General features: G+C 45.7%; 1 protein-coding gene and 1 long non-coding RNA gene across 4 annotated transcripts in view; one reads left to right on the forward strand and one right to left on the reverse strand.

The window, feature by feature from the left end:
* Nucleotides 1-3,263: 3,263 nt before the first annotated feature.
* LOC112132742 (uncharacterized) lies at nucleotides 3,264-11,039 on the reverse strand. The gene is made up of 3 exons (XR_002914466.2): nucleotides 10,951-11,039; nucleotides 3,771-4,012; nucleotides 3,264-3,398 (listed from the first exon to the last, which is right to left on the reverse strand). It is a non-coding gene; the product is annotated as an uncharacterized LOC112132742 (long non-coding RNA).
* Nucleotides 11,040-11,089: 50 nt separating this feature from the next.
* The window catches only part of SRGAP3 (SLIT-ROBO Rho GTPase activating protein 3), a 271,705-nt gene continuing 257,367 nt past the window's right edge, over nucleotides 11,090-25,427 (forward strand). For 2 of the 3 annotated variants that reach the window (XM_002813479.5, XM_002813478.5), the window contains exon 1: nucleotides 11,090-11,887. In XM_002813479.5, coding sequence (XP_002813525.1) covers nucleotides 11,821-11,887 — 67 coding nt within the window. In that variant the 5' untranslated portion in view covers nucleotides 11,090-11,820. The remainder of the gene's footprint in view (nucleotides 11,888-25,427) is intronic. The other variant, XM_054551851.2, reaches the window with a different exon arrangement.

Here is a 25,427-nt window from a genome sequence, read left to right on the forward strand (position 1 = left end):
TTTCTTCACTTCAGAGCTGTGAATCTTCACTTCAGAGCTGGCAGGCAGGAACGTTTAAGTCTGTTGAAGCTGCGCCCACAGTTGCCCCTTCCCCCAGGTGCTCTGTCCCAGGGAGATGGGAATTGTATCTATAAGCCCCTGACTGGGGCTGCTGCCTTTCTTTCAGAGATGCCCTGCCCGGAGAGGAGGAATCTAGAGAGGCAGTCTGGCTACAGTGGCGTTGCCACGCCGCAGTGGGTTCTGCACCTAGTTTGAACTTCCTAGTGGCTTTGTTTACATTATGAGGTGAAAACAACCTACTCAAGCCTCCTTAATGGCGGACGCCCCTCCCCACACCAAGCTCGGCATCACAGGTCGACTTTAGACTGCTGTGCTGGCAGCGATAATTTCAAGTCAGTGAATCTTAGCTTGCTGGACTCCATGGAGGTGGGGTCCACTTAGCACGATCACTTGGCTCCCTGTCTTCAGCCCCCTTTCCATGGGAGTGAACGGTTCTATCTCTCTGGCATTCCAGGCACCACTGGGGTACGAAAAAAACTCCTGCAGCTAGCTCAATGTCTGCCCAAATTGCCACCCATTTTTGTGCTTGAAACCCAGGGCCTTGGTGGTGTAGGCACCTGAGGGAATCTCCTGGTCTGTGGGTTGCAAAGACCATGGGAAAAGCATAGTATCTGGGCTGGATAGCACTGTCCCTCACGGCACAGTTCCTCACGACTTCCCTTGGCTAGGGGAGGGGGTTCCCTGACTCCTTGCGCTTCCCAGGTAAGGTGACGCCCCACCCTGCTTCTGCCTGCCCTCTGTGGGCTGTACCGTCTAACCAGGCCCAATGAGATGAAGTGGGTACCTCAGTTGGAAATGCAGAAGTCACCTGCCTTCTCGGTCTTGCTGGGAGCTGCAGATCAGAGCTGTTCCTGTTTGGCCATCTTGCCAGCCCCACCCCCGGCCCCCAGCTATTTAGATTTAAACTCATTAAATGAAGCCAACCTAAAAATTGAGTTCTGCAGTCACACTTGCCACATTTTAAGTGCTCAATGGCCACCTGGGACTAGTGACAATCGTATTGGACAGTGCAGGTACAGAAAATTTTCACCGATGCAGAATATTCTCTTAGACATGTTGGTCTAGTGGAGGTGGGGTGTGGAGAGTCCAGAAATAGTCATTAAGCGAACAAACAAATATGTAGCTGGGTGCGGTGGCTCATGCCTGTAATCCCAACATTTTGGAGGCCAAGGCAGGAAGATCCTTTGAGCCCAGGTCTTTGAGGCCAGCCTCAGCAATACAGTGAGACCACCACCATCTCTACAAAAAAATAAAAAAATTAGCTGGGCACCTGGTGTTTCAGGTCACACCTGGTGTTTCAGTACGATCTGTAGTCCCAGCTACTTGGGAGGCTGAAATGGGAGGATCGCTTGAGCCCAGGAGGTCCAGGCTGCAGAAGGCTGTGATCATGTCACTTCACTCTAGCCTGGGTGACAGGGCACGACCCTGTCTCTAAAAAAAAAGAAAAAATTACCCACCCCCCACCAAAGTAGGTAAATAAGATAACTTCAAATGTGGTAGCCCTATGAAAAAAATGAAACAGGGAAATGTGCTGGAGTTGTCCTTTGGATAGGGTGGTCTTGGTGGGCCTGTCTGAGAAGGTGATGCAGGAGCCAGGACCTGGGGAGGATCTGAATGAATAGCAAGTGCTGGGAGCACTGCAGAAATATAAGAAGGCCAAGCATGGCCCGGAGTAGGGAGCAAGAGGGAGAGAAGCAAGAGATGGGCTTAGGAGTGAGGCGGATGCCCAATCCCATGGGCTCATGGGGAGGAGCATGCATTCAACTCCAAGTGCGAGGAGGACATCGCGGGCTGCCCACAAGAAAGTATTATGATCTGATTCACACGTGAAAAGCTCACTCAGGTTCCAGGGTTGATCGCAAATAGGAGGAAGGCACGAGCAGAGACAGAGGGACCAGCAGGGAGCTCCTAAAGCTGTTCAGGTGGGAGAAGTTGAGGCCTTGGGATCACAGAGAAAGGGCAGTAGCTAACCCTAGAGGGAGGCAGTATTCATGTTGTAGTTCAATTCTGCATCCGAAAATACAGGGGGCAATGATAGCACCCAGTATGAGGTGCACTGATATGAGGATACAGAGAGCTACTGTCTATAAATTTGCCAGTACTTGCAGTATGATGGTACATGGCATCATCTTGTCTAACCCATCTTTGTCTCTCAAAATATTTTCTAGCTCCTTGTCTTGCCTGTTCTAGTCTGGTTTCCACACTGCCACTAGAGTCACCTTCCTCAAAGGCCAACCTGATGTCAGTTCCCTTCAGGGCTCCTGGGGGAACCCAGATGAAACTCCGAGCTTGTTAATACAGCCTAGGAGGCTTCTCACACTCCAGCCCATGTCTCTGTCCAGCATCACCTCTCCCACTCTCTGCCTGGCACTCTGCTCCAGCTATACCAATTGTCCCCTTGGCTCATGCAGTTCCCTTAGCTGGGAATACTTTCCCTCCCCTACTTGGGTGGGTTCTCTTCAGCTGTCTGTCTTTCTAAGCTCAGCTTAGAAATTTTCGCCTCCAAGAAACTGCTTCTGTGTTTCCAAGTCTAGGTCAAGTGCCCTTACATGAGATCCCATGGGACCTGTACTTCTCCATCATGTTGAATTACAGTTGCCTGTTTACCAGTCTCTTCCATTAAACTGAGGTCTTCACAACAGTAGGAACTATCTCTGTCCAGTTCATGATTGTGTGTATCTCAATGCCTAGACTATATCGAGTGCTTAAGATATATTTTGTTTAGGCCAAGTGTGGTGGCTTATGCCTATAATCCCAGCACTTTGGGAGACCGAGGCAGGTGGATCACAAGGTCAGGAGTTTGAGACCAGCCGGACCAAGATGGTAAAACCCCGTCTCTACTAAAAATACAAAAATTAGCCAGGCGCGGTGGTGGGTGCCTGTAATCCCAGCTACTCAGGAGGCTGAGGCAGGAGAATTGCTTGAACCTAGGAGGCAGAGGTTGCAGTGAGCCAAGATCGTGCTACTGTGCTCCAGCCTGGACGACAGAGTGAGACTGTGTCTCAAAAAAAAAAAAGGAGGTATTTTGTTTAATGAGTAAATGAATTCGTAAAAATCATCTATTTATAGCATTTGGTAGACCATTCTCTTTTCCTATGCCCTTCTTTTGCACATTGTTATTATTATTTTTTTCAAACAACCATTATTTAGGCTTCCTAACCTGAGTGTGTTAGCTTAGGGTGCCATAAAGAAATACCACATACTTGGGGGCTTAAAAATCAGAAATGTATTTTCTCACAGTTCTGGAGGGTGGAAATCTGAGATTAGGGTGCCAGCATGGTCAGGTTCTGGAGCAGTCTCTTTTCCTGGCTTTCAGATGACCATCTTCTCAATGTGTCCTCATAGGGCAGAGAGAAAGAGAGAGAGCTCGCTTTGGTGTCTTCCTTCGAAGGGCACTAATCCCATCATAAGGGCCCCACCCTCATGACCTCATTTAACCCTAATTACCTCCCACAAAACCATTTCCAAATAGCATCACATCAAGAGTAAGAATTTCAACCCATGAATTTTAAGGGGACACAAGCATTCAATCCATTGCATACCCCATGCTTTAGAATTAAAAAAATATAAGGTGTAAATTCTTTTGTGTTGGGCTTTCATAGGGGCAATATATAACACCTTTCTTTCCCATTTAGGTTCTGAACTAACTGAGGAATAGATAAAGAAGGTAGACAGATGGAGATTTTAACAGACGCTTATGTGGCACTTACTGGGTGCCAGCTAACAACTTGCCCAAGGTCACACAGCTTATCAGTGGTGGAGCCAGGGTTTAAACTCAGCTCTAGAATCTATTATTGTTATTCTGTTTCTTAAAATGTAAGCTTTAAGCTAGATTGCAGGACATGGTAGGTATGTGTCCACCAGGCCAGTTAACTCTCCGTCACCGACTTAGACTCTCTCAGGCAGTTGCAGAACTAGAGGTCTCCTCCACAGGGGCAGAATGCAGGTGGAGCTGAAAAGAGAAGATTAATGTGTGAACTTAGTCTCTCTGAAATTTACCAATCAGCTAAGTCACTTTTCCTCCCCTGGGGAGGAGTGGATGAGGGATGGGGAGTGAATGGCTGGAAATGTGCATCAGACTAAGGTCTCATCAGGGGAACAAGCATTCCCTCAAACCAAGTGGAAGCCATGCTGCAAATATCAGCTCTAGAATCTGTTCTTGTTACTCTGCTTCTCAAAGTGTAAGCTTTAAGCTAGATTGCAGGACATGGTTTAGGTGCATATCCACAGGGCCAGCTAACTCTCCATCAGGGACCTAGACTCTCCCAGGCAGTTGCAGAGCCAGAGGTCTCCCCTACAGTGGGAGATATTTAAAGCCTTTCCTGTCATCATTGGAAATGAGCAAACTTTGCTAGCAATGTAGTCAAGGGCTTGGGTGTTTGAAGTCTTTCCTTCTGTTCTTCTTCCAGAATTAGGATCTGGGGGTCAGCTGTGCATTGCTGTCACTGAAGCTGTCCAGTCCTTGGACACACACGGGGACAGGTGGGCTGAGTAATGGGAATGTTCTTAGAAAGCCAGAGGACCTTTGCAGCATTGCCCAGCAGCTCAGTGACAGGTCCTGATGGCCGAGAGACTGATTTCCCATCCTTTCCTAAGGAAGCGGGGACTGGTGAGCAGAGCATGTGTGAGGCCTGTGAGGTTCCTGTGTGCATTGCAGGGTCTCTCGGTAGAGCCTGGTACCTGGGTGGATGGGAGAACAAACACCAGATGCAGGGTCAGGTGTCTTGATTTCTTGCTCAGCTCTCCCATTTGTTGTGAGCCATGGGATGCTGGGAAAGTCATTCAGCCTCCCTGTGCCTTAATTTGCTCAACTGTAAAATGGGAAAAATATAACCTATCTCAAAGGACTGTGTGAGGATCATGATACTGAATGAGAAGATGCTTTATAAGTATTAAGGCTGGATAATTTCAAGCTGTTATTACTCCATCTTCCTTCTTTCCTGCATTGTTTTCATTAGCAGACACATGTTGACTTTGCCCAACCTCCTCTTTCTGGAATAGCACCCTGATCCTCCTTTGGGAGCTCCTGGGGCTCACCTCTTGGGGCCATGTGGATTGTTCGGGACTGACTCCATCCCAAAGTGCCAGGGCAAGCCCACTCTACAGGCCTGGGCAAGCAGAACACCCCTGGCTCCAGCGATTGGTTCAGGGATAGCCAGGGGCTCCAGCAGGGGCCAGCTGACCATTCCAAAACTTTTGCTGGAACTCCTGGGAGAGACTTTGCCTTCCTTGCCAGGATTGCCACTCTGTGAGAATGTAAGCTTGGGGGTTTTGGGGGCCATCTTTGCCATCTTACAGGGAGAGTCTGCCACCATATGGAGGCAGAATGGAGAGCGGGAGGAAGACACAGTGTCCTGTGGGCATTGTTAGAGCCCGTGTTTCCAGTCATGCCTGACTTATGTTCATTATGAGTGAGGTGGGCTAATATTTCATCTGTATTTCCCTTTCTGTGAGCTGCTGTTTATATCTGTATCTTTAACTGACTTTTCTACTGGGTTGTTGGCATTATTCTCATAGATTTGTGGAAACTTTCTTTTCTTGTAGTAGTTATTTTTTGTTGAGGTCAAATTCACATAACATAAAATTCACCATTTTAAAGTGTACAATTCAGTGTCATTTAGTCCATTCACAATGTTGTACAACTGTCATCTCTGTCTAGTTCCAAAATCTACCTTTCTTTTTCTTTCTTTCTTTTTCTTCCTTTCTCTTTCTTTTTCCTTCCTTCCTCTTTCTTTCTCTTTCTTTCTTTTTTCTTTCTTTCTCTTTCTTTCTTTCTCTTTCCCCTCCCTCCCTTCCTTCCTTCCTTTCTTTTCTTTCTCTCTCTCTTTCTCTGTCTCTCTTTCCCTCCCTCCCTCCTTCCCTCCCTCCCTCCCTCCCTTCCTTCCTCTCTCTCTCTCTCTTTTTCTTTCTTTTTTTCAGAGCCTTGCTCTGTTGCCCAGGCTGGAGTGTAGTGGTGCAATTGCAGTCACAGCTCACTGCACCCTCCACCTCTTGGGCGCAAGTGATTCTCCCACCTCAACCTCCCAAGTAGCTGGGACCACAAGCATGGACCACCACGCTTGGCTAATTTTTGTTTATTTTTTATAGAGAAGAGGTCTCTCTATGATGCCCAGACTGGTCTCGAACTCCTGAGCTCAAGCGATCCTCCTGCCTTTGCCCCACAAAGTACTGGGATTACAGGTGTGAGCCACTGCCCCCGTCCCAAAACATTTTAATGATCACCAAAGAAACTTGGTACTTCCTATTAAGCAGCTACTGCCTGTCCTCGCTCTTTCTAGCCCCTGGCAACCACTCTTCTGTGACCACAGAGATGGAATTTTCTATGGATATATCTATTCTGGATATTTCATATAAATGGACTCATATAATCTGTGTATTTCTTTGACTTAGCATAATATTTTTAAGGTTCCTCCATACTGTAACATGTATTGGTACTTCATTTCTCTTTATGGCTGAGTAATATTCCATCATATGGATATACCATCTTGTGTTTATCCATTCATTCAAACAACATTTGGGTTGTTTCTATCTTTTGGCTGTTGTGAATTGGGTTCCTATGAATATTCACATATGAGTATTTGTTTGAATTGATATTAGAAAAATTATTCTTTGGCCTATGATAGGTGTTGCAACTATTGTTTCTGAGCTTGCCATTGGTCTTTGACTTTGCTTTTGTCAAGCAGAATTTTGTAAGTATTGTTCTGTAGTTGAATTTGTCAGCTTTTCCAGCTAATGGGTTTTGTGACACAGTTGGAAAGGTCATCCTTACACTTGAGGTTATAAAACAACTGTACCATCAAAACCTCTGCTTATCCATGTATTTCCTTACCAATGAAACAGGTATTGAAAACAGCCCTACTTGCCATTCCGTCCCCTCCCAGGGTTATTGTGAGGACCACATACGACAAATGATATGAAAGAGCCTTACAAAATATAAGGCAATATATACACATTAGGCATGTTTTCGTCATCACTATTAATTCTATTAAAATCTGCCATCAACTAGCTGAGTTCTGCTTGTTGCTTTCATTTTGCACAGCAGGGCTTGAAGGGCAGAATTATTCACTGAGCTGCCCAAGGATGTATTCGCTGGTAGCAACGTGGAGAATGTCACAAAATTAGTCATCTCGGCGAGGGGGAGGTGTTCATATTTGACCAGAAAAATAAAAGTACTTTAAACCAAAAACTATTCTGGCCACTTTTCCTTCAAATGAAGCCTTTTTTCTTTCTACCAGGAAAAGAAACCGGTTCAGTGAGTTTTGCATTGTTCAGCTGTTATTGTAATTTATGCCTCACTAGTGGTCACTTGTGACATGTTTTCCTTATATTTTTAACCCCAAATTCTTTTTTTAAATGGAAAACTTTACGTTGAACTCTGTATTGAAACAATGTAATTATAGGGAATGAAAAAATGGGTTATTACTTGATAGCAATTATTCCTATGCTGATTCCTCCGGGATAGAATCGTGCACTGTTAAAGTCCTTGGGCTCTGCTATGAGTCATACCTGGGCTTCAATGCAATTAAGTTACTAGCTAGCTTTGTGATCTTGGGCAACTTGCTTCACTGCTCTTGGACTCTGTTTACCCAACTTGAAAACAAGGATGATTTACAGCACTGGACTCATGGGGCTGTAGCAAAAAATCAGTGATAAAATCTACATAGAGTGCTTGGCCCTGTGCTTGTGTGCAGGGAGAACTTGGTAAATACTAGCTATCAGTATAATTTAGGAATATCTAAAAGAATTCAGGAGATAAGCCCCAAGGAAATGGAATAAACACTTCCAGGGGCTTTTCTGGTCCTTAGTGGGTGGCATAGATCAAATCACATGGTAGAGGCCCTCCCCTCACACCTACCACATTTATTTGGAGACAAATCTGGTTTCTGTTACTATTATGTGAAGGGTAAACATTGGGAATAGCAGTTGGTTCTCAGACAGCAAGGAAAAAGTGGACTCACAGAGGAGGAGTCACAGGAGGGCAGCAGGAGGGCTGGGGTGGGCTGTGGGGAGGACTGGAAGGGTGAGGACCTGGTGCTTGGGGCCTGCCCAGGTCACACCCACATCTTCTTGGGGATAGAAGATTCCAGATGATGTGGGTTCCTTGTGTGTGGTGATGGATTTTTCAGGGGACACAGACCTTTTCCTCTTTTTTTTCCTCTCTTCCTTTTCCCAATCTGGGTATCTGTGGAGAACAAGCTGTAGTCCTAGGTCCGGCTTGGCTGGGCCCTGTATTAGTCCATTTTGCATTGCTGTAAAGGAATACCTGGGGCTGGGTAATTAAAGAAAAAAGTTTTATTTGGTTGGGTGTGGTGGCTCACTCTGCAATCCCAGTACTTCGGGAGGCTGAGGTGGGAGAATTGCTTGAGACCAGCCTGCCCAACACGGTGAGACCCCATCTTGAGAAAAAAAAAAGAGTTTTATTTGGCTTATGGTTCTGCAGGCTATACCAACATAACACCAGCATCTGCTTGGCTTCTGATGAGGCCTCAGGAAGCTTCCAATCATGGTGGAAGGTGCAGGCATATCACATGGTGAGTGAGGAATCAAGGAAGAGGAGCGAGGTCCCAGACTCTTCATCAACCAGATCTCTCGTGAACCCATTACCGTGGGGTGGACACCAAGCCATTCCTGAGGGATCCATCCCCATGATCCAAACACTGCCCACCAGATCCCACCTCTAACATTGAAGACCACATTTCCACAGCTCTAAAAAAGAAATTATGTCTGTGAGACTTCTGCTCTATGCCAGGCACTTTAAATCCATGATTGTGTTGGATCCTGTGCCATGGGTGGATCACTACCCTATGACAGATGAGGAAACCAAGACTCAGAGATGGTGTATTCCTCCATGAGCCCCACACACAGCTGGTGCACAACAGAACCAGAAGGTAAACCACCATCTGACTTACTCCAAAACCCAGCCTCTGCCAGGTGTCAGCTCAGAGCGCTATACCATCTTTGGCCTTGGTTTTGTATGGCTTTTTGTGACATTTCTGTGACGTTTCCATGGCTCAGCACCCTACACATAGGTCTCCTAGAACTATTTGTGGATTTGAAATTTTAATAATGGTGAAAATAGCTGACATTTGTTGAGTTCCTGCCACCAGTGGGCACACAAGCAGGTTGAGCCACTTGCTCAAGTTCTCATGAGCTCAAGGCTGGTGGCAGAGCCAGGAGAGAATCCAGTCTGTCGTACTCCAAGGTGTATGGTTTTAACTCTCATTTTTCTTGAAGAATCTAGGCTTGCAACAGGGATGTTAATCTCTGTGCCCATCTTTCTCAGGTAACGTGGGGCTTTTGCGGGTTTGAACTAGTTAGAAGAGGACAGCAAAGGGCCTGAACATGTCCAGGGGAGGCGTAAGGCAGTGGGGTGATGGCAAGGGCTGCAGGCCAGTGGCATCTATTTCTGAACTCGGTGACCTCCTGCCTCCGGGCACAAGGCTATAATAAGCCCCATGATTCACCAGTTGGACTTCTCCCTGTTGTTGCTCCAAGCAGGTCTTATGCTTTGCCACCTGTGGGCCCCAGCTCATGCTGCATGCTCCAGGAGAATATCCTGCCCCGCCTCACTCCCTTTGCCATGCCTGCCTGGGGACACCCACTGCAGCTGCCATGTCCTCTAGGAAGCCTTATGGACTAACATGGATAACCTATTCATTTCTGAGTCCAAACAGAATCATTTATTATGTACTCAGAAAAAGGCAAATGGAAGACTATACCTATTTTGAGAAATTTGGGAACATTTATCTCAGGGAACAGTCAGGGACCAATACACGTTAGTGACAATCTTAGCATGTGAAATTCCAGTGATCAGCGACTCTTTAGTGCTTGATTCAATTTTTACAGAATGAATCTTATTCTACCTTAAGTCCACATGAAATGGGTTTGGTCTCCCTTGTAGAATGCAGGAGACTTTGAGCCTGGGTTGGAAGGCTGGTGACCTTGGGTAAGTCACTTCCCATATCCGAGCCTCTGCTCCTTTGTCTGTGAAAGAGTGGTGCTTATACCTATGTTGTTAGGTTGTTGGGGGATATAAAAGGGTAATAACAGTTGCTACTGTTTATTAAGTGCTTACTATGCACCAGAGACTGTGCTAAGCTTAGCTTTGCATTCTTCTTTGATCTTTTCAAGAGCTCCTCTCATTCCTGATGTTCCTTACCCTGCAATATTTTTTTCCCATAGCACTTTACGTTTTGTATGATATTATATAATATACTTACTGTGCTTATTTTTGGTCTTCCTCTCCCAGGGCCTCTTGCCTCGTACAACTCCAGGGGGCACCATTCACAATGCATTCTACTCCAGGGGTGCTTTTTACTAAGAATATTAGCATGAATGGTGGAAACTCCTGGAGTTGTGTAATGTGGAGCCCCGGGAGCTTCAGAAGGTGAGGGATTTTTGTGTGTGCCAGTTCTGATCATTGCTGTATCCCTGTACCCAGAACAGTGCTAGACCTATAGTAAGCATTCAGTAAATATCTGTTGAAAGAATAAATAACAGAGCCTCCAAAGAGAGCTGATTTTACTGTCTAGGAAACTGAGGCTCAGTCTGACTTATGAATTTGCCCAGAGCCCCACAAGCCAATGACCCAGCTGTTCTGCCTCCAGTGTGCCTGCTCTGCATGGCTTTGCTAAGCTGCATGCCTTTAACTCCTCGCATTGTCTCTGCCACCAAGTAACTGCTCAACAAACATTGATGCTGTTCCCTACATGGGTCAGGCCCTCTGCTAGACTATCCCAGTAGAGTGACAAACCATCATGTAGCTGTTGATTCCAGAAACTGAATTAAATTGCACAGTGCAAAAAAAGGGAGGATCTTAAGTTTTTGGAAGAAAAAATCCCTAACCCAAGTGCTAATGTTTGGAGTTTGCAGAAGCCTCTCAAGACTTACCAACCCTATTATTTTTCCTGCTGCCTTCCCTTTTGTGAGTGTTTCTTCCCCTTTTTGCTTGCAGTGAGTTCTGCTCTCCTGTAGGCTACAATGTGTCAGTTGTTATAAAATCCGGGAGGCGGAGTCTAGTGACGTGAGCAGTGGGGGAGAGCTCAGCCAGCCCTGCAGGGCGAGCAGTCCAGCCTTGGGTTCACCGGAGCTTAAGCGTTGCAGCAGGAAAACTTCCATCTCGCTCTCCTGGCTTTGATCCTCACTGGACATCAGACCAGAGGCACCGAAGGGAGGGAGGATGCGAGATGACCGGCCTTTTGGCAACCTGACCATCGACTTTGCAGAGCCTTCAAAAGCAAGCCAGGGGCTGGCTGCACGACCAAAGAGGCGCCGCGCCTCTCGTGGATGTGTGTGTGTGAGTGATCCAGCGAGTGTGTGTGCGTGTGAGGGTGTGTGTGTGTATGCCTGTGTGCACAGCACAACTGTGTGCGTGTCCCGGTGAGTGTGCCTGTGCATGCATGAGTGTGTGTATGTGTGCATGTGTGTGTGAGTGCTCTTGGTTATTACTATTATTATTATTTTTGGAAGAACAATCTTTGAAAATCTGGGGCAGGTTACTGTGCTCCTAGGGTGATTCTTCTTTTGCAAGAGGAGCTGACCAGAGCAAGCTACTAGAGCCATTTCTCGGCAAGTAAAGAGATTTTTCCTCCCAGAAGGAGAAGGATTTTTCTCCCTGCTCTGCAGCCAAGTGAAAGAGATTAGTCCCTAAACCTGTGAAATCGACCAGAGCTGTGTGATTACCAGGGCTTGAGAGAGGACTCGAAAAGAAAAGGAGAAATAAATCAAGCAGCCTGTCAGTTCCTTTGGCCACGTCGGAAGATGTCATCTCAAACTAAGTTCAAGAAAGACAAAGAGATCATTGCTGAATATGAAGCCCAAATAAAAGGTGAGACGCGGGCTGGGAGAGTTTTCCTTCTCCTCCCCTTTTGTTTTTCTCTTGTTCTGGTTCCCACCCCCCGCTGCCCCCCGTTTTCCTCTCTGCCATTATGAAATGTTATGCATCAATAATCTTTTTGTGAGGAGGAACAGTGGCAGCCGCACAAGTCCGGACTGGTTTCAACTGCAGATAGCGCTGGGGCTGGGAGTGTGGATTATGGAATGGGCAGCAGTCTCTGCATTGCAGGTGTGTGAGGAGGATCCTATGCCTGACTTTAGGAGTGTCGCCGATACTCCATCATCTTGGTGGTGACATGTCACTCTAAGGCCATTTTGATAGTCACTACCGCCACCCCTTCCCTGCCATGTAAAAGCCCTTTAATATTGGGGTATTTTTTTTACCATCTGCTCTTTTTTCCTCTCCCTTTTTGGTTTCTGTTGGTGGTGGCGGTTTTGCCTCCGCCTCTTTCTCTGGGCTGGAATTCACATGCATGTGCACAGCGAGGCAGCATCCCTGGGCGGCACTTCTTTGTCGGTGTCTCTGGGCTGGCCTGGGTTGCCATGGATTAACTGTTATGGGGCATATTGATCAAGACTAATGCAGGCATTTAGGCATAAAGAGGGAGCTTGGTGCAGAAAATGTATTATCTCGCAGTGTGCAGCCCAATCACTCTGTGCCCTGGCGTTTAGGTTCATCAGCTTTCATTCAAAGCCAACACCTCAGCATGCCGTTTGGGCTGGTCGGCGCTGCCTGGCTTCCGGGGTTCCAGGAGAAGCCTGCTGGGAAGGCGAGATGACCTCTGGCTGCTGTTTGCAGCTTCTGTGCCACCGGGTGTATACTTCTTTCAGAAGCCGCTCCCTAAATCGATGCTAGCCAGGCGAAATAGGAAAGGGAACACAATTGCATGGCTAAATGCAGGCTTGCCGCATCCTCATTCAGGCCAGACTGGGGCTTCTCCCACTCCTACACGTTCTAGGCTCAGCTTTGGCAAGGAAAATCTAAAAGCTCCATCCAGCATGCTCCTCCTTTCTCTGAGGATGTGCCCTGTGGGAAGCCTGGGCTCGTGCCTCTTGGCGTCCGCTTTCTTTCTGGTCATGGTTCTCCTTGCTGCGACACAGGGTGTTTTGTGGCCTCTCCTAGAAAGAGTAAAGACAAAATGCATCTTCAGTGGACCTTGAGGCCTATCTTTGAGGTTATGCACAGGCTGTTGAGCAAGTTGGGTATTTGGGGCTCAAGCGACCTGAGGTTGCCACACCTGCTTCTGGGCGCTGCTGCAACTGAAGACCCAATGACCCAGAGAGCCGGGTGCCCTCCTTAAAAGCAGCGGGAAGGCTGAGCACCGCAGCTGCCATACACGCTTCAGATGCTTGGGAAACTTTGGGAGTGGAGCAGCCACGGCGGGAGGGATCTGTTTTTTTTCCAGTCTCACCAACAGTCTTTTTGCCTTTTAGTCCTGGTCAAAAACCTAGCGTGCTCATCACCTCTGGGCAGATCTTAGGGCAAGAGGAGCAGAAAACCCTGCTCTTCCCTGGTCTCCTGTCTTTGGTTTTTCAGTTCAATGTGGAAAACAGTGACTTATGATGTCTCAGCCTTGCTGAAAATTTAGAAATAAGCTCTTTATTGGTCAGAGATTTGAATTCACCCAACTGCTCAATACAAAAGCCTAGTTTCAATCTTTGAATAGACTCTTTTTAGGGAGTTTATGTTTTATAAAATGAATTTGGCCAATTATTATTATTTTATAAAAATTAAGGTTGCCATGAAAATGCCATGAGAGAGAAGGGGATGTTGAGTTTTGGACAGTTCAGGTTTTATAATCATTTTCTTGGTAGGAAATATGCTTATCTCATTTTGGAAGGATTGCTACTACTGGGCCAGTGAACTTTTCTTCAGGGCCAGTTAGGCATTAATTGCCCTGGCTGATACTTTTGCTTTTTACCTTTCATCTTTTATTTTAACAACTAACAGCGAGTACCCTGAGTTTTATCAGAAATACACCAATTACCAGGCATTTCATCAGGAAATGTGTCCAAATGATCTTGTCTCTTCCAAATACTAAATTTCTTTGCATTCTGGCTAAAGGAGTTACATCTTATTCCTTTAGAATTGACACCCACATGGTCAGGTCAGGATATGGCTATACTGAAACCCTCTGGAATCTTTTCTTTTAAAATTCTGTGTGTTAATCGCCATTATAATTATTGATGTGTGTCTAGGGCCCTGCATTTTCTATGGCTAACTCTCAGACATCACTTACTCTTGGCCCACACAATGTACAGTAGGGTTAGTGTGAGCTCAGTTTCAGAGACAAGGAAACTGAGGCCCAGTTAATGTTAAATGACTTGCCCAAGGTCACAAGGCCGATTTTCTCCCAGGCTTGTATTCCCTGACACATTGTTTGCCCGAAGCTGCCCCTTGAAGGATTGATGTCAGCAGCAGATGGCAGTTTTGTGGGGGGACTGGCAGCCTCTTGACGGAGTTCCATTGTTTACCCTCTTACTTTCATCCCATTGCCTTTGTTGCATGCCTCTGAAGAACATTTGACCAGTCACCAAAAACAGTGCCCGAGGCCAATTACCTTTCTCCCTGGGAATCATCTGGCCAGTGGGATGCAAAAAGTCCACCTAGTCAGACAGATTTTGTGCTTTGTGAATTTTGTGAAGGGAACTTTTGATTTTTAAAAACAGTGCTGAGTTCTTTGTTGACTTATTCCCTTTTATCTCTTTTTCAAGAATTTATAGACCTAACACAAAGGAATGTTTTAGAACAGTATTTTTTCTATTGTAAAATAGAAGGATTCGTGCCTTCTCTTGCCTCATCAGATACTTGAAGCCCTTTGATTATGAAGCAGTAGTAAACCATATGCTTGCACATTTCTAGTGATGGGGAACTCACTACCTCCCAAGCCCACGTAGTCTATCATCTTTGGACAGCTCTGGCTCTTGTAAGCATTTTTTCTTTTTTCTTTTGAGACAGAGTCTCGCTGTGTCGTCCAGGCTGGAGTGTAGTGATGTCATCTTGACTCACTGCAACCTCCGCCTCTTGGGTTTAAGAGATTCTCTTCCCTCAGCCTCCTGAGTAGCTGGCATTACAGGCACGCACCACCACATGTGGCCAATTTTTGTATTTTTAGTAGAGATGGGGTTTCACCATGTTGGCCAGGCTGATCTCAAACTCCTAGCTTCAAGTGATCCACCCGCCTTGGCCTCCCAAAGTGCTAGGATCACAGGTGTGAGCCACAGTGCCTGACCCTTGTAAGCGTTTTTTCCTATGTTGCATTGAATATGTCTCTCATCTACTTATTGGTTCTATAGTTCCTTTCCCTTTGGACTTCATAAAATAAGACAGATGTGTCTTCCCTTGGACTGCCCACTGGGTGTGTGGAGCCTGGGAATATAGCCTCTGACAATGATTATCCTCATATAATGGGATGGTTTGCTACCACTTACTATCTCCACTCTTCTTTGTCTCTACTGCATCCTGGGTTGCAAACCTCAGTGTCATTGGGTTCTTGGCAGATAGAATAAATGGATAAAGTTGGCCACGTGAAACAATTTGTGGCAGCTGGCCTACCACCTCAGTGGAGGCAGTAGAAGAGGGGGTGGGTGATGATTATGACAGACTTCAGAGTACATGTTCTTTCTAAATGGGCAGTCACTACTTAGGTTCAACCAGTTATTGCTACTTAGGAATGTAGGCCCAGCCAGATTTTTCGATTTTTCAACAGACGCCAGAAATCTGGATGAAAGCTTTATGTTTTTAAAGAGGTTTTGCCAAAAGGACCTCCAAAAGATTATATTATCACTATCCTATTTCAAGAGTGGCACTGAGTTCTAAATGTGATTCTCTAGATTTATGGCCAAAGACAGAAAACAACTCTCACCTCCTTTCTGCTGTCTGCAATACTACTGTTAATATAGCCCAAGGGTTGAATTAGCCTTTGGTGCTGCTCGCCCCCTCAGTGCACCATGTATATTATGTCTGCTGTGTTTCTCCAATATGCTAGCCTAGGAGCCTTGTCAGAGAGAAGAAAATGAAATGAATTTAACATGACTTGTTCTTGGTGACCCCATGCTGGTGCCAAATGGACATGACTTCCTGTTCTAGGTGCTCATAAGTGTCCTTAACAAATCTGTTTAAGAACCTTGCCGGGAGTGATATCATATTATCTAGTCTGGAACTGGCAAGCCGTAACATTTTTCCCCTTTTGAAAATCAGAACATTTGCCAGGCTCCAGCTTTTTAGCACCTACCCTATTCTCTACAATTCCCTCAAAGATCACTGATAATATTTGGTGATCTTATTTGCAGGCTTTCTCAGTATCCTGGGGCTCTAATTCATCTTGCTGCATTTCTGCATTTATTCTGCATTTATTCAGTTCTGCATTTATGCAGAGTTCCTATTTCCGTTGTAACCTGATAGAAAATTAAAATAGAAGTGCAATGATTGACTTTGGTGCTTTTTGTTTTTGTTACATATTCATCCATCTTCTTAGTAGCAAAAGTCTAGAGTTTTGAGGAAGAAGGGCAGGTACGGAGGACGACCACAGAGGGGGTATGTATTTATTCACTCATTTCTGCACTAATTCAACAAAAGTTGATTATCTACATTGTACCTAGACTTGTGCTGAGTGTTGTGAGAGACACAAAGTATATGATACATTCTTCGCTTTCTAAGAGTTTTCTTGGAATATGGTGATAAAAATGAGAGAAAGAAATAAAAAAATCCCAAACACAAAAACTTCGAGAGCCAGAACGAACTGAATCTTAGAGTGTATATCATACAGTGATTAGAAGACCACCTTAGGAATGCTCGCTGGTTTCAACAGGATAAAATGAAGAAAGCAGGCTGGGCTGGGCAAACAGAGGGGAGTAGTGGGGGCTGTGGCCAAGTGGGGAGTTCATCTAGAGAAGGCAGATGCTGCTCCAGCCTGCTCTTCCTAGGCAGGAATTTGAGCCCAGAAAGGTCAGTTCCTTCAGTGTTTCAAGGGAATCTGGATTTTTAAGCAAAATCTCTTGATTTTTAAATGGTGGCTTAAAAATTTAAAAACACTGTGCTTCCTGAACAAACATGTCAGCAGAACAGTTTTAGCCTGTTGGGCCACCAGTTTGCAAAATCTGGTCTACAAGTTGAAGTCCGCACAAGGCCTTGGTGAGGGGCCTCAGCCAATTTTCCTATTTCATCTTCAGTCATTTTCTCTGTGATAGGCTTGTGCTCTTATAAATGCAAAAAACCAGTCCCTTTTCTTTCTCTCTTTCTCTTTTTTTTTTTTGTTTTTTTAAGACAGAGTCTCTGTCACCCAGGCTGGAGTGCAGTGGCACGATCTCGGCTCACTGTAACCTCTGCCTCCTGAGTTCAAGCAATTCCTGTGCCTCAGCCTCCCGAGTAGCTGAGATTACAGGCATGCACCACTACGCCTGGCTAATTTTTGTATTTTCAGTAGAGACAGGGTTTCACCATGTTGGCCAGACTGGTCTTGAACTCCTAACCTCAAGTGATCCGCCTGCCTCGGCCTCCCAAAATGCTGGTATTACAGACGTGAGCCACCATGCCTGGCGACCAATCCCTTTTCTCTAAATCCTCCATACCCTTCCCCTCCTTCAGATCTTTCCCATTTGTGCCTTTACTCTCTTTAACCCCTGCCTCTCACTCTTATTTGCCTCAAATACTTCTGATCGCCCTTCAATGTCTACTCAAATGATGCCTTCTTCCATGATGCCTTCCTAACTCTCCTAGGCAGAATTAGTGGTCCCCTCATATCTCCCCCTCTATTCCAAACCTTATAATCCTTAATTGAAATTTTATGTTTAGGTCTTTGGCCATGAACTCTTGAGGGCAGAGAGGCTTATGGTCATCTTTGTTTCCCCAAAATGCTTGGCATGTGGTTGGTTAAAGGAGTGGCTGATAAGTTACTAAAATAAGTTTAGGCTGGGCTCAGTGGTTCATGCCTGTAATCCCAGCACTTTGGGAGGCCAACATGGGTGGATCACTTGAGCCCAGGAGTTTGAGACTAGCCTGGGCAACATGGCAAAATCCTGTCTCTACAAAAAATACAAAAATTAGCCAGGCGTGGTGATACATGCCTGTAATCCCAGCTACTCAGGAAGTTGAGGTGAGAGGATTGCTTGAGCCCAGGAGTTTAAGGCTGCAGTCAGCCATGATCATACCACTGTACTCCGGCTTGGGTGACAGAATGAGGCTGTCTCAAAAAAAAATAAAAAGTTTTAATCTTATAACTCATAGCTCAGTGTTTTTTTGTTTTTTAGATGGAGTCTTGCTCTGTCTTCCAGCCTGGAGTGCAGTGGCGCGATCTTGGCTCACTGCAACCTCCACCTTCTGGGTTCAAGCAATTCTCCTGCCTCAGCCTCCCAAGTAGCTGGGACTACAGGCACTCGCCACCACGCCCAGCTAATTTTTGTATTTTCAGTAGAGACGGAGTTTCACCATGTTGCCCAGGCTGGTCTCGAACTCCTAACCTCAGGTGATCCACCCACCTTGGCCTCCCAGAATGCTGGGATTTCAGGCATGAGCCACTGTGCCTGGCCTCAGCTTTTTTCTTTGATATCCTTCTTAGTTGGCTTGGGCTGCTATAACAAAACACCATAGCCCAGGTGGCTTTTATTTACTTCTCAGAATTCTGGAGGCTGGGAAGTCCAAGATCAAGGTGTTGGCAAGTTCAGTTCCTGGTGAGGGCCTGCTTCCTGGCTTGTAGACAGCTGCCTTTTAGCCATATGCTCATCTGGCCTTTCCTTAGTGCATGCTTATGGAGAGAGAGAAATCTCTCCCTTTCCCTCCTTCCTCTTTTTTTTTTTGAATTAGGGTGTCATTCTGTCACCCAGGCTGGAGTGCAGTGGTGTGATCTCAGCTCACTGTAACCTCCACCCCCTGGGCTCAAGTGATCCTCCCACCTCAGCCTCCCGAGTAGCTGGGACTATAGGCGCACACCACCATGCCTGGCTCTTTTTTGTATTTTTGGTAGGGATGGGGTCTCACCATGTTACCCAGGATTGTCTTGAACTCCTGAGCTCAAGCAATCCACCCGTCTTGGCCTCCCAAAGTGCATTATTACAGGAATGAGCCACTTTGCCTGGTTGGCTTTCTTCCTCTTCTTATAAGGGCACTAATACCATCAGGAGGGACCCATCTTCATGATCTTATCTAACCTTAATCACCTCCCCAAGGCTCCACCTGCAAATACCATCACATTGGGGGTTAGGGCTTCAACATATGCATTTTTGGGGGACATAAAGGACATAAACATTCAACTTATAATAACATCCACACTTCCTATTCTATTGAAAGTAGAGGTTTCACTGGGAGAGGAAATATTCTTAATGGTTTGCTCGATTTCCTTGCATTTCCTTGGTAGAGGAGATGTTTCTTAGTGGAGATTTGGTGAAAGCTGTTATGTTGACAGCCGTCTCAGTGGGGTGTGGTTTAGGGAGCACTTCCTTCCAGGCCCCTCCCAGTCTGGGGAAATTAATGGATCTGAGAGTTCATATTAGCCATTTCTGGAGTTTTTACTACTAGAGTTTATATGTTGGAGATGACCTTTCCTTTCTGGAAACTCCTATTATTCATTCATTCAGTGACTTTGTAAGCCATGCTTCAGGCTATATAGCTTTATTTAGCAGTGGGAGGTAATTCATTTTTTTTTTTTAGCTTCTATGTCTCAGTCATATATGGAGTATCTAATTTTGTGATCCCTGTAACTCTGTGAGGTAGCCATTATTATTTTCATTTTATAGATTAAAGTCTGAAGTTCAGAGAAATAAAACAAATTGCACTGGATTGCACAGTGAACAGTGGCAGAGCTAGGTTTAAATCAGCATCTTCCTCACTTTCCGGGGTGCACGAAAGCAACATGCATGCCAAGGCAACAAGGGGTTCCTTCAGTGGGGGAAGTCTGCGGTGGGTCTTAACTTTTGACTTCCTTCCCTTCCTGACACTGCCATACTCCTGCTAATCCAGCCTCTCCTAGTTTGCACTTGATGCCACCATGGTGTGTCAGATCCCTTCAATCCCACCCCAGGAAGTCACCTTTGGGAAAGTTTCCACTGCAAAACCGCCCGCACAGCTGTGATGCAGGCTGCCAGAGCTACCTCTCGCCAGCCAGCCCACTCCACCACCAACCTGGAAATATGGAACCAGAAATTTTAGGTGTCTTCTAGTCCAACTCTACTTGTTTTTCAGATGTGGAAATTGATGATTGGAGAGGGGCTGTGGCTTTCAGATTACTTTTAGACTGGCTCTCCATGATGGTGGAAGTTTTATCTGCTTGGTTCATTGCTGTAGCGTAGTGCCCACGATCTAGTTGGTGATCAATACATTTTACTGAGTTGAATTGTTCTGGTGTGTGATGGTTGCCTGGGGAGGCAGAGCTGAGTAGTACCTTGGAAAGAAAGATGAGGCAAGGGTGTCTAGCAGGGTAAGGATTGGTGAGGTCAGGAGGGGATTGAGTTTAGGCTGCCTCCTGAAATTGAGTCCTTTCCTTCACAGCTATTAGGAAGGGGATGGGGTTGACTTTTTAAAGGTGCTGAGCTTGAGAACTTCTGGCTTAATACAGGGCCCAGGAAGCTGTCTTGGGCTTGATTTCACTTGGAAAAGATTCATTCCTGATGGCTTGTTGGTGTTCATAAAACATCTTGGCTGGCCAGTAATGGCACTTTAACTCTGTTCCCTCAGTTTGTTGAATCATTATGCTAGTTTATGTTTGGGATAATGTTCCCTAAGAGTATTCCCTTAAATTGGATGTAAAGAGGTGTTGGGTGAAAAAAAAGTAGTTGTGTGCTCTAATAGATTTTGGAAGTTCTAGAATAAACAGAGTGAAATAGGCCTGCTTCCCCCAGGACTTCCGGGAATCTTGCTTGTGTTAAGTGTGAATCGCTGAGTAGGGGCCACGGAGTTTCCTCAAACTTACTTGATTGTGTAGATCTTTTTCATGGACTGGCTCACAAGACTCTGTTTTCTGAGTTACATTTTAGAATATGTCAGGCTGCACAATTCGTGGATTATCTGGGTGCTTTTTCTTTTTGCCTCTGGCTCAGTTCCCTAATGTTTTATACTTGTCTCAGAGAGCAGTTTGAAGAGGGGAAGAAGTAAAGCAAATGCACATCTAGTTGAGCTAAGTGATATCAATGTAGTGCTTTGAGTTCACCTAGAAAATGTGGATTTTGACATTTCCAATTACAGAGTGTTCAACCATTGATTCAAATGGTAATTTGGAAACAGTGCAGCCCTATCAATATGCATTGCGTGTGCCCATCTGTGCGTGATGGTAACGGGGTGCACGCTGCTACAGCAGAGTGTTCCAGGTTCCTTGAATGGACCTGGCTCTGCCCCCTGGGATTGCATAGCCAATGCTAGGTGATAATGGCACAGATGAACACAGAGAAGCCCATGTCCCCTTGTGCCTCAGAGTGAACAAACCTCAGCTACAAACCCAGGTGCACAAGAAATGTATTTTTCTTTCTTTCTTGGTGACTCAGTCTCCATTTCACATCGCTATTTTTTTTTTTTTTTTTTTTGAGACAGAGTCTTGCTCTGTTGCCCAGGCTAGAATGCAGTGGTGCAACCTTGGCTCACTGCAACCTTGGCTCACTGCAACCTCTGCCTGTTGAGTTTAAGTGATTCTTCTGCCTCAGCCTCCCAAGTAGCTGGAATTACAGGTGCCAGCCACTACACCCAGCTAATTTTTGTATTTTTAGTAGAGATGGGGTATCACCATGTTGGCCAGGCTGGTTTAGAACTCCTGACCTCAAGTGATCCTCCCACCTTGGCCTCCCAAAACGCTGGGATTATAGGTGTGAGCCACTGCGCCCGGCCTCATGTCTTTATTCTGCTGGGGGTGACAGAAATAAGTATAAGTCAATTTGGGGTTTCCCTCCAGGGTTGTGTTTCAAGATCCAGGGGGACTTAGGACTTAAGATCCAAGGCCCTTGTGGGGACATCTGTTGTGGTTTATCATCAATCTACTTTGGCAGCTACTGAGACATCCTCTTTCTTATTGAGTCTTTGGTGGTTGGTCTGTGTCAGCAGTCCTTCTTTGTTCCCTCATGTGTCCCCCTCTCCTTGGTTCCTTCCATGCAATTTGCAGGCACCAGAGGCCATTCTGCTGCTCACACACCACACTGGGCCATGAGGGACCCTGGACATTTGCCTCAGGCCTGTCTTGGCCACACTCAGCACTTGCTTCTCCCCTGGTGCCTCCCTAGGGCTCTGCCTGGGGAAGGGATCCGGCTTCTCTCCACTCTTAGATTCTGTGAATCTGTTTGGTGGTTGCCTCATCACCTCTCTCCCTGGGCTTCTTTGGGATGAGTCGGGCAGGGTGCAGATTTTTTTCTTATAGATCCCAGTACCTACATATACTTTGCTTTACTGCTTTACTCTCCACTTTGGTCTAGGAAATCTTTACCCATGTGCTCGTATGGTGGGGCGGGGAACAAGGGTGGTATCCTGGCTTTGTCATCAGACATTCTTTCAAAGCTGTTTTCCATAAATCTCACGTTCTTTCTCTCCTCCCTAAGGACTTTTGAAAAAAAGCCAAGAATTGACTCTTTTTCTGTATTATCCCTGGGGCAATGAACACAGAATGCCCCCCCTGACTGAGGAGGGGCCAAGGGGGTCAAGAAAATTTGGAGAAAAACGTTCAATATTTCAAAGTATTAACTACAGTGAATTTCCTTCCTTCTCCATCTCCTCCATCCTGGCCTAGCCTGCCGTTACCTCTTGCTGGGACCAGTGCAACCCAAAGTTTCTCAGGGTCTCCTGACTCAGAGCTTCTCACCCACAGTTGGCATTTTGGGCTGGATCATTTGTGGTTGAAGATGATGTTCTGAATAACGTAGGATGTTTAGCAGCATTCCTGACCTGTACCCACTAGATGCCAGTAGCATCCCTGCTCCCAGTTGTGACAATCAAAAATGTCTCCAGACATAGCCAAATGTCCCCTGGGGACAAAATGACTCCTAGTTGAGAACCACAGTTCTAAGCGGTCTCCCTGCTTCTTTTCTTGTCCCATAGTGTACTCTCCCCACAGCAGCCAGCAGTAATCTGTACACCATTTAAATCTGGCCATGTCACTTCCCTGTTTAAAAGCCTCCAGTAGCATCTCATTGCATGAGACTAGAATCCAAGCCCCTCAACTGAACTTACAAAGCCATGCTCTGCTCACCTCTTTCCCTCCCCTGGTCACTCTCCCCTTGTCATTCTATCCAGTCATGCTGGCCTGTACTGGTTTCTGGACTTCTCCAAGCTTGTACTTGCTTTGGGCCTTTGCACTTAGATTTTCCCTCTTTCTGGAATGCTCTTGCCCTGGATTGCCACTTGGCTGGCTCCTTCTTGGTATTTTGCTTTGAGGTTGCATGCCACCTGCAGACTAACCCATCTTAATTTGCCAAAAGAGCAACTCTCTATTGGATCAGCTGACCTGAATTCTTAGCAGAGCACTAAAAGCTTTATGATTTTTTCATGCTTTCTTTGTTTTTTCTCTTCACCAGGACTGAAACTCAATAAGAGCTTTGATTTCTCTTGTTCATTAGTGTTTTTTGGCACCTAGAACACAATGTAGGATGTTTAGCAGCATTCCTGACCTGTACTCACTAGATGCCAGTAGCATCCCTGCTCCCAGTTATGACAATCAAAAATGTCTCCAGACATAGCCAAATGTCCCATGGAGGCAATGGGTGTTCTAGGTGCCAATGGTCACAATTTTTGTTGAATGAATGAATGATTATAGGTGTTCTTGTCATGGACTTTGCATACAAGAACACATAGATATTATGTTTTGGGTTGCATACTGAAGCAGATCCAGTCTTTCCCCAAACCCTGATTGAGAGATAATGCAGGAAAATGAAAAATCCAGAGATGGGATAATTGTGTCCATGCAGAGCCACCTAATAGATGACTTAGAAGGAAGTGAAGTGAACAGGTGGCCGATTGCAGGAATACTGCAGGGAATCTGGCATATATTCTATTAATTGAGTTCCTAGTATGTGTCTGAGATGGGAACACAAAAATAGTTTCATAGTTTTGTGAAACTTGAATCTTATCAAAAATAAGAATGGGAACTATATTTCACCAATTTTTGTGTCCCCATCTCAGACACATAATTTTATGAAAAGACAGTGTTAATCTCTTCTTTCACTGCTATAAAGAAATACCTGAGACTGGGTAATTTATAAAGAAAAGAGGTTTAATTGGCTCACAGTTCCGCAGGCTGTACAGGAAGCATGATGCTGACATCTACTTGGGTTCTGGGGAGACCTCAGGATACTTACAATTATGGCAGAAGGTGAAGGGGAAGCAGGCACATCTTACATGGCAGGAGTAGGAAGAAAAGTTGGGGGGAGTTGCCACACACTTTTAAACAACCAGATCTCCTGAGAACGAACTCACCATCATGAGAACAGCACCAAAGGGATGGTGCTAAACCATTCATGAAGGATCCATCCCCCTGATCCAATCACCTCCCACCAGCCCCCACCTCCAACACCGGGGATTACAATTTGACATGAGATTTGGGCGGGGACACAGAACCAAACTGTATCAGACAGTTATAAAAATAGGTTAATAAATTATGACACAGTGTAGTAAGTACTGGGACAGTGATAGAACCAGGCACTGTGGAAACTTAGAATGAAGTTGCAACTTTACCAGGGAGAGCTGGAGAAATTCTTATAGAAGAAGGATCTTTTGAGCAGGATTTTGAAGAATGAATAGAAGCTCTCCAGGTGGTGAAAAGCATTACCTGAAGAGAAGACAGCATGTGCAAAGGTATGGGGGTCACAAAAGCGTCAGGGTACTTGAGAAATGGTGAGGAGTTTGAGGTGGCTAAAATCCTGAGTAGGTAGAACGAAATGGTGGTGGGAGATGAGGCTGGAAAGGAGAAGAGCTTGAAGTTCCTGTCTGATCGTCAGATCCTGTAAGTCTTTGACCTTGAAGATGGTATGGATGAGAGTCTTATTTATTTGTTGTGGTAAAATACACAAACACAAAGTTTACCATCTTACCCATTTTTAATTGCGCAGCTCAGTGGTATTAAATGCATTCACATTAAATGCCACCCATCTTCATAACTTTTTTCATCTTGTGAAATGCAGCTCTGTACCCATTAAACAATAGCTCCTCGGCTGGGCGCGGTGGCTCACACTTGTAATCCCAGCACTTTGGGAGGCTGAGGTGGGCGGATCACGGGGTCAGGAGATCGAGACCATCCTGGCTAACACGGTGAAACCCCGTCTCTACTAAAAATACAAAAAAATTAGCCTGGCACAGTGGCGGGCGCCTGTAGTCCCAGCTAGTCGGGAGGCTGAGGCAGGAGAATGGCGTGAACCCGGCAGGCGGAGCTTGCAGTGAGCCGAGATCACGCCACTGTACTCCAGCCTGGGCGACAGAGCAAGACTCTGTCTCAAAAAAAAACAAAAAAAAAACAACAACAAAAAAACAAAACAAAGAAAAAAAAGTAGCTCCTCGTTTTCTCCTCATTCCCAACCCCTGGCAGCCACCATGCTACTCTTTGTGTGAATTTGACTCCTCTAAAGAAAATATA

The sequence above is a fragment of the Pongo abelii genome, chromosome 2 (assembly GCF_028885655.2).
Source record: "Pongo abelii isolate AG06213 chromosome 2, NHGRI_mPonAbe1-v2.0_pri, whole genome shotgun sequence".
NCBI lineage: Eukaryota > Metazoa > Chordata > Mammalia > Primates > Hominidae > Pongo > Pongo abelii.